The 9,104-nt window shown below is 40.4% G+C and overlaps 1 protein-coding gene across 1 annotated transcript; it reads right to left on the bottom strand.

Moving 5' to 3' along the window:
* Positions 1-6,858: 6,858 nt before the first annotated feature.
* gpr101.S (G protein-coupled receptor 101 S homeolog) lies at positions 6,859-8,843 on the bottom strand. The gene is made up of 2 exons (XM_018233839.2): positions 8,691-8,843; positions 6,859-8,470 (listed from the first exon to the last, which is right to left on the bottom strand). Exon 2 carries the CDS (start codon positions 8,228-8,230, stop codon positions 6,965-6,967), a length of 1,266 nt encoding a protein of 421 aa, XP_018089328.1. The 5' UTR covers positions 8,231-8,470; positions 8,691-8,843; the 3' UTR covers positions 6,859-6,964.
* Between the last annotated feature and the right edge of the window lie 261 nt (positions 8,844-9,104).

Genomic DNA, 9,104 nt, shown 5'->3' on the forward strand with positions numbered 1-9,104 from the left:
AAGGAATGTCTTGAGCAGGTATACGCTTCTGAGCAGGTGGAATATCAGCGTCACCTTCCAAAATCTCTGCAATACAGTCACCACATAATCTCTTGCCCGGTAATGTAGGCTTTTTGCAGGCTTTACAGGCTCTAATGTCCTTATCCTGAGATCTTTGCCTTTTCCTGGCAGTATCTTCAACAGGTGAAGTAAGCCTAGAGTGACAAACACCCAATTAGTAATGCACTTTTTTCGACGCAAAAACACTCAGTAGCTCTAAACCCACCGTGAAGCCTTCGAGGTAGCAGCTTTCTCGGCAGCCGGATCCATCACAGATGCGTCAATGCGGGTGCAAAGGCAAAACTGCACCCGTTCGGAGGCAAAATAAGGCGCCCTTTGATGACGTATATGCTTTCTTGCGCCACTACAGACGCAACCTCCCCCCGGCTGTACAGGGACCCACTCCTGAGAAGGCGCTATGGCGATCACAACGGAGGGGCTTCAGGCAGAGAAAGTGCATGAAAAACTGTGCCTGGAATCTGGTCCCGAAGAACCAAGTGGGTAGAGCATACAAATCCCCGGTCCGGCCAGGACAGAAGGAAAAAAGACTGGTGAGGGCGGGAAGGGGGTGGGTATTTGTAAGGTTGCTTGTTAACCCTTCTGTGTCCGACCAGTACAGGGATAAAACCCAAATTGTTATGCTGCCAGGGGATGGCCAGGAAATAAAAGGAAGGTGAGAAAGTTTAGGTAATTGTTCATACCATACGTTCTGTCTAGTCAGTATAAATTCTACCAAGTTATTTAACATTAGACAAGAAAAAGAAGAATCAAGACACCTGGACTGGATGTTATTTAGGTAAGCAGCCGTGTAAGGATTACGCTGAGTATGTAGGAGAGTCTAATTTTTTACAAAACCCATTGAAGTGTTATTTTAAAGAGAAAATTGAAGCAGTTGAAAGGCACTTTGTATCTGCTACAGAAATTACAAGATATTGGTGGTGGTGAAGAGTTTTACCTGCAATTTGCAGGTAAAAATACTGGACATCACAGTGATCACCAGGTTTTGAATGATCTTGACAAGGATGTGGCCAAATCTATAACAAATAAACAAGAAATTGTGCTCATAGGCCAAATGTTTTTCTACAGGCCATAGCAGTCAGAGATGGGAACACCCAATGGATTAAGTATTGTGGTGCTGGGAGCCCCCATTGGCAAGCCACTACGTAAACCATATAGGCAGAATCATGGAACTCACATTTTACCTGTTGTAACGATGATCAGAACAGCTACATTTACTAGCAGACTTCTGTACAATATTTCAGGGGGATCAACCCCCTTCCCCTTAGTATACAGAATCAGAGATGACTTTATCCTCCTTTTTTAAAGGAGATGGGAACATTGTAGGGATGCACCAAATCCCTATTTTTAAGGATTCAGCAAACCCAGAATTTTTCATGAAGGATTTGGGCGAATCCTGAACCAAATTCAAACGCAAATTTGCATATCCAAACCAGGAATCATTTCTGATTCTCTTAATCATGTAACCTTAAGTCAGATGGTTTTTAGGTTCAGGTTCACTTCAGCCAGGCTCTTGGATTCAACAGAATCTGAATCCTGCTAAAAACACTCAGTTTCAGCTGAATCGCTGCCCCTAGTGCGGTGTTTATCATAAATACAAAAGATCAGTCTTGTGGCACATGTGACATCTGTAAGCACATTTTATAAATCTGTATTTTACAGGTTAGTCCTAGTTCTTATTTACAATACAAGTATGGGATCCATTATCCAGAAACCCATTATCCATAAATCTCCAAATTATGGAAAAGCCACCACCCATAGACTCCATTTTATCTAAATAATTCAAATTTTAAGACTGATTTCCTTTTTCTCATAATAAAACAGTAGCTTGTACTTGATCCTAACTAAGATGTAATTGATCCTTTTTCGAAGCAAAACCAGACTATTGGACTTATTTAATGTTGACATAATTTTCTAGTAGACTTAAGGTGGCCATACACGGAGAGATCCGCTCGTTTGGCGATGTCGTCAAACGAGCGGATCTCTCCCCGATATGCCCACCTTGAGGTGGGCAATATCGGGCTGATCCGATCGTGGGTCCTAGGGACCCACGATCGGATTCTAATGAATAGTAATGGGCGGTCGGATCGCGGGACCGCATCAACGAATAGATGCGGCCGCGATCCAACGGGATTTTTCATCCCATCCGATCAAAATCTGGCCGACTTTCGGCCAGATCTCGATCGGGGAAGCCCAACGGGGGGCCCCATACACGGGCCAATAAGCTGCCGACACTGTCTGACGGCAGCTTTTGTCGGCCCATATATGGCCACCTTTAAGGTATGATGATCCAAATTACAGAAAGATCCATTATCCTTAAAGCACCAGGTCCTGAGCATTCTGAATAACAGGCTACATACCTGTATCAAAATATCATAATAATTATATTTATATGGCATTACGTACAATTTGTAAAATATTCTTATATGACTTTAATATTTGTATATGCGACATCTCATTCATCTTCCATTGAAATCCGTCTGTTAGGTCCCAGAGGCTTAATTATAAAAAGACTGACTACAAAGGCCCTTCATTTAAGGATCTCTAACTTTCCTTTAAGGTATTCAGGGAATCTCTTTAACTCGCAGACCGGAAAGGGCTTTTCTCAGGATTAAATTATGGGAATAAATGGAATGTCTTTCAGTGTCGTTAAACAAATACACCTCTCAGAATACTCTCTTGGGAAAGAATCAACAGACCAATGTAAACTACAATGGTTAAAGAAACGGTTATCCGAGAAACTGATAGAATAAATGTTTCTAGAATCCAGAAGGTAAAAATGACAGGAACATTTTTTAAGAATTAAAACAAAACTAAGGTAAGCAAACATTTTTAAACATATTATTATTATATATGAATAATAATAATAAGACACAAAATTTGTACTCACTAATTTTTGCAACTTTCCCACTCCTAATGTTATTTGTTTGTTATATATTGTTTAATACCATCTGGGAGCATTAAAAGTACAAGAAAATGTAAAAACCTTCATAGGTTTCTTGGGAAAAACCCTTCCTAAGGTTTATTTTGGGTCATCAGCAATTTCAGCAGTTCTTATCAAAGCTCTGTACAACCACACAAACAATTGTTCAACTGTATTGTTGATTTAGGGTAGAACTCCACGTTTTTGTTGCGATCCGACTTGTCGCATGCGACAAAAATAAGTTAAGTAATAGAGTTGTCGCATGGTGTCGCAGTGTTGATCCGACGCAACACAACTGTCGGATGCAGTCGGATCAACGCTGCAACACCATGCGACAATTCTATTACTTACCTTATTTTTGTCGCATGCGTTTTGTCGCAGCTCCTCGGATTGCGACAAAAATGCTCGTAGGAGTCCTACCCTTAGTGACACACGGGCTGACTTTCTGATATCCAACCAAATGCTCAGCTATTGGCAGTTAGGCCTAAAACATTGCAACATTAATATCTTCTTTGGTGCTAATAAAGCACAACTGTCACGCTGCAGTTTTTTGTTTTCTGTATTTATATTTAGGCCCTTGCAGAATTGGGCACTTTCTGCAGGCACCTGACTGAATTGCATTTTAGGTGGTAGCATTCCACTTTAAAGCTGGATAGCTATTGAACAACTTGTCTTCAACAATGTAAGGCCACACTGGGGGGAGGGGGGCAATCAATCAGATTGCTATGAAGAAGTTTGAGCCTATACAGCTGTGCATTGACTGATGGCCCTGTGCTTATAGCAATGGGATGATCTCTCTGCTTTACATTAAATTTGGATTGGACTTGGGGGCCCATTTACTAAGAGTCGAATTAAAAAACTTTTAATTTCAGATTAATTTTTGGAATATTGAATAGGCCAAAATTCGATTTGAATTGAAAAAAACGTCACAAATTCGACTATTCGAAAATCGAAGTACTGTCTCTTTAAAAAACTTTGACTTTGACACTTCGCCACCTTAAACCTGCCGAATTGCTGTTTAGCCTATGGGGAACCTCCTAGAACCTCTCTGAGTCTTTCGCTAAGTTTCTAGAAGTCAAAGTTTTTTTTTTTGTATGATCCTTCAATTTGAAGGATTAAATCGTTCAATCGAGAGATTTTAATTTTGCTCAGAAACTACCGTTTTCGATCTAAAAAACACTTTGACTATCGAAGTTTTTTAACTTCGAAATTCTAAACCTTTGTAAATGTGCCCCCTAGTATCAATGTAGGTTCTCACAGGTTGTGTGAATAATAAAAGCGATTTTCCTTTTTGACAGCTGCTGTCGCCTCTGCAGGTTCTAAGGAGGCAAAGCGGTCAATAACTTGTCTGTAGCAGTAAGTAGAATGACTGTTGGCAATAGAGATTCCCAAATGCTCTAGACAAGAGAGATATTACACCTGAATTCCTTGCTTAAAGAACTAACAATAGTGATGGGCGAATTTATTCAGCAGGCGCGAATTCGCGGCGAATTGCCGCAATTCGCAAAACCGCAGCTAAAATTCGTCGGCGTCCAAAGAAAAAATGGACGCCAGGGGATTTTCACCAGTGAATTTGTGCCGGCATCAAAAACAGACTCCGGTGTCAAAAACTAGATGCCGGTGCAGTTTTGCGAATTTTTCTCCGTTTTGCGAATTTCACGGAAAATTCGTGGATTTTTCAGCAAATCAAAACTTGAGAAATTCACCCATCACTAACTAACAACCTTTTTTTGTCTTGCCTATAGATATGCAGATACCTACTGTATACTATGAAATGAATGTGGCCAACCCTTCTATGTACTGTAATCATTTTTTTGGTATATATTTTTTACCTCAATTATAAATTACAAGCATTGCATCGATGTCCTTCATTTGATAAGAGTTCTGCAGAAAGAATGAACTTTGTGAAGTGAAGGACCTATGACTGAAATACAGCTCCCAGCATTCCCAGCCAACTGTGCACTCCATAATAAATTATCTTAACAATGCATTGTAGCCAAAGGACCACCTGGATACTTCTAACTGCTGAGATTTTAGATTACTTAGGAAAATGCATACAATGCAATCGACCCAGTAAATGTAACAAATGATCATTTTTGTGCTGGATTGATTATTTTCTTCTTATTAAAAGTAAAGTAAATATCCGCCTCTATAGAGCAATTACATCTACTTGCCTGCCATTTCTTGTCTTATTAGAGTATACAATACATGAAAATATAAGCAAACATCAGACGAATAGTCTGCATCCCTCTTTATGATTAGAAGAATTCGATACTTCAATCGTCCCTCACTCTTCTCTATTTTATTGGTTATTTAATAATGTCTCACCAAGCAAAGATTTGGATCAAGATATTGTTGGACTACTAATCCCATAGAGGGTGTTGGGGGTTGTAGTTAAACAGCATTTTTAGGGCTGACAGTTGCAAATGCTTGATGGGCGAAAAGCTTGCTTAGATGATGGTTTCAAGAACATTTTTGTCATGGCTTATAGCTAGGCAATTTCTATGTAGTTGTTCATATAACATTTCATAACTGAAAAAAAAATATGGCAGTCCCCATCCAAATGCACATTGCAGTAGTAGTATAATAGCATTATTTATTTCCAACAATGAGCTCCTACTTTACCGTTAAATGATAACATTGGGTCATAAAACAAGTACAAAGGTAAGAAATTGTTTCCCCATGAATGACATGCTTTCTGTGAGCCTTTTTTTTCTGAAAAGAAATTCATTTTATTGAATGCTTTTGTACAAGCTGTTAGAATACTCCATCTGTGGTTCTGCTTTTACTGGGAAGTACTAAACATTGGTATTTGTATTGGGATCAAAGCTGTCCAACCTGTTGTCATTGAGTTTATTTTAGCTACATCCTTCAGGGCCTTTTGACAGCTGAAAGATTCTAAGGGATGCTGGGATCTGTAGTTCACCAACAACTGGAAAGCCACAAACTGGACATCCTTGGTCTCAATTATTGCATATATGATTTAAGGGTCTGGCACTTTTATAGAACTAAAAAGCCTTTGACATTCCAGCTGTTGCAGAACTACAATTCACAAAACTCTCAGATTGCTGCTGGCTGGGTACCTTGGATTGCAAGGGACTGTACATTGGCACAAAAGGTTCCTAATCCCTATAGAGTAAACACAATTTATTTATTACTAACATAAGGTAAACTAAACAAAGTTTAATAGATTGTATGATTTTATTGTAGAAAATTTTTATTTCAGTTTTTGTAGCAAAACTAATCTATGAATTTGCAACAGCTAGTATGAGAGCCACACGCTTTGCTTTAACCTTCAACAGATTCTTTAAAGGGATACTGTCATGGGGAAAAACATCAAAATGAATCAGTTAATAGTGGTTCTCCAGCAGAATTCTGAACTGAAATCCATTTCTCAAAAGAGCAAACATATTTTTTTATATTCTATTTTGAAATCTGACATGGGGCTGGACATATTGTCAATTTACCAACTGCCCCAAGTCATGTGACTTGTGCTCTGATAAACTTCAATCACTCTTTACTGCTGTACTGCAAGTTGGAGTGATATCACCCCTCCCTTTTCCCCCAGCAGCCAAACAAAAGAACAATGGGAAGGTAACCAGATAGCAGCTCCCTAACACAAGATAACAGCTGCCTGGTAGATCTAAGAACAGCACTCAATAGTAAAAACCCATGTCTCACTGAGACACATTCAGTTACATTGAGAAGGAAAAACAGCAGCCTGCCAGAAAGCATTTCTCTCCTAAAGTGCAGGCACAAGTCACATGACCAGGGGCAGCTGGGAAATTGACAAAATGTCTAGCCCCATGTCAGATTTCAAAATTGAATATAAAAAAATCTGTTTGCTCTTTTGAGAAATGGATTCCAGTACAGAATTCTGCTGGAGCAGCACTATTAACTGATGTGTTTTGAAAAAAACATGTTTTCCGATGACAGGATCCCTTTAAAATCAGACATGGAAACCTGCGCATTATATGTAGTACACTAACATTTAATATGTTGTGGTATATCAGAAACCCTTTTTTGTTGGCTTGGCTTCCTTTCTGGGGTCAGATTGACTGAGCTAGTTTCTTTTTTACTGTCTTTAAGTTTTAGATTGTTCATACTCTTTCCAGTAATGACAGAAATTGTAGTCTCCTCCTCCAGAAATTTGACTGTAGGACCAGCAGAAAAGTGTGATGGAAAGATCCTGCCATCTGTTAGGATAATATAACTGTCTACTATGGTGTTTTGTGGATGCACCTGCTTGCAGAAAAACCCATGTAGGAGCAAAAGGAATTCTTTTTTCAAGCTTTTATGCATATAACCATATATATAAGGATGGATGCAACACTGAAGGAAGAATAGAACCAGAACTAATGAGGTTACCCATCTTGGAATGTATGAATTGGCACTGGAGGCGACAATGCTGAGTATACTGTAGGGACCCATGCTTATGATGTAGGATGACAGGATTGCAAAGATAACCTTGGCTGCTTTGCAGTGGTAGAGAGGTCGGTGGTGAGTTGTTTTGTCAAGTGCGTTTAGTGCAGTGGATCTAGAGCTTTCAGACTTGTCACATCCATTTGCCTGGACTGGGTGCACTAATGCATTTTGCCTCCTGGCAGCTCTGAAAACCATTCCATAGCATGCCAACATAATGCTTACTGGCAAGATAAAGGAAAACAGAGCACTGATCATGGTGTAGGAGTAACTTGAAGCCCACAACACTTTACAGTAGTGACTCTGTAAATCGAATTCCACCTTCCCCCAGCCATAAAGAGGAGGGGTGCTTTGGAGGACACTGAAAATCCAAGTGCAAAATATCAGAAGGCTTCCTCTCTTTGGGGTCATCTTGGTGGGATAAGACAATGGATGGATTATGGCCAGGTATTTGTCCACAGAGACAACAGTGATAGTGTTTACTCCTGCAAATGCAAATAAATGCATCAGCACCACCACTGCCCCACAGAGACCATTATCCAAGGGCCAGATATCAGGGAGGGAGGTAACGATGACACAAGGCATCACCAAGACTGTCTGCAGAAGATCAGCTACTAGCAGGTTGAAGATAAAGCGGTTTGCTACCTGGAGCAGCTGAGGCTTTCGATGAAAAACCACCAGGAGCATTATGTTCCCAAATAAAGAAAGACAAAGGAGGGAAATGATGAGGATAATCCTGAGAATGGTGTCAGGCATAGAGGATGAGTTTTGCTCAGCTGGAAAGTGACTCTGGTTTCCAGTGACCCTTCGCTCACTCAACCTCTGCATGGTTGTGACCAAGCCTCACTCAGACCTCCATCCAGAGTGGGATGGGTAGGTTCTTTAGCTCAGACTGTGTGCCAGAGCAGCATTGGAGTGCTATTCTATGGCAGCATGATCCAGGCGGCTCTTAGAAAGAGTTCCATATGTAGATTGTGCATCCATCACCCACACAGATCATCCAGGAGGCCACTGAGCAAAAACCAGGGCTTCACATTCTGACTATATCCATTTCTTCACCAGAAAGGCCTAAAGACATCAATACAAACATTTAGACAATAGCTTTTTTTCATTAAAAAAAACACGGTGTATACATTATTCTAAGGCACCTATTTGCACAGCTGCACAGGTATTATTGTGAGCGGCAGTGCACATATACAAACAGCTATATGTCAGTGTGTTCTGTCCTGTGTATGAAAATGATTCTCATCCCTGGAATAAACGCATGCAAAGGTGAGAGTAAAATTACCTGTTGATGGACATTGCCTTGTGTCTTTTAAGCTTCAGGAAGCTGATAAAATGATGGATCTGTCTCCATACCCCCTCCAGTTGTGTCTATTTCTGTGATTTGGACAGCTCAGTGCTGCTGGAGAGGAATCAACCCTCTCCTCTCCCTCCTCCTCCTCTCCCAGTCTTCCCTCCCCCATGTTCTTTTTAACTCGCAAGCTATGGAGAAGCCTGGAACAAGCAGAGGGTGCTAAACCAATACAGCACATCACATTTACAAGCATTAACAGCCGGCTCATTTTTATAAAACTGTCAGATTGCCGCATTAAACTGTTTTACATATTTCTTTCTCTAATGACTTAGATGTGGAAATGCTGAAATTGGCAGGGCACCCTCACCCCTCGCAGCGGAGGCTATTGTACAGCGCAGAATAGCT

The sequence above is a fragment of the Xenopus laevis genome, chromosome 8S, assembly GCF_017654675.1.
Source record: "Xenopus laevis strain J_2021 chromosome 8S, Xenopus_laevis_v10.1, whole genome shotgun sequence".
Taxonomy (NCBI): domain Eukaryota; kingdom Metazoa; phylum Chordata; class Amphibia; order Anura; family Pipidae; genus Xenopus; species Xenopus laevis.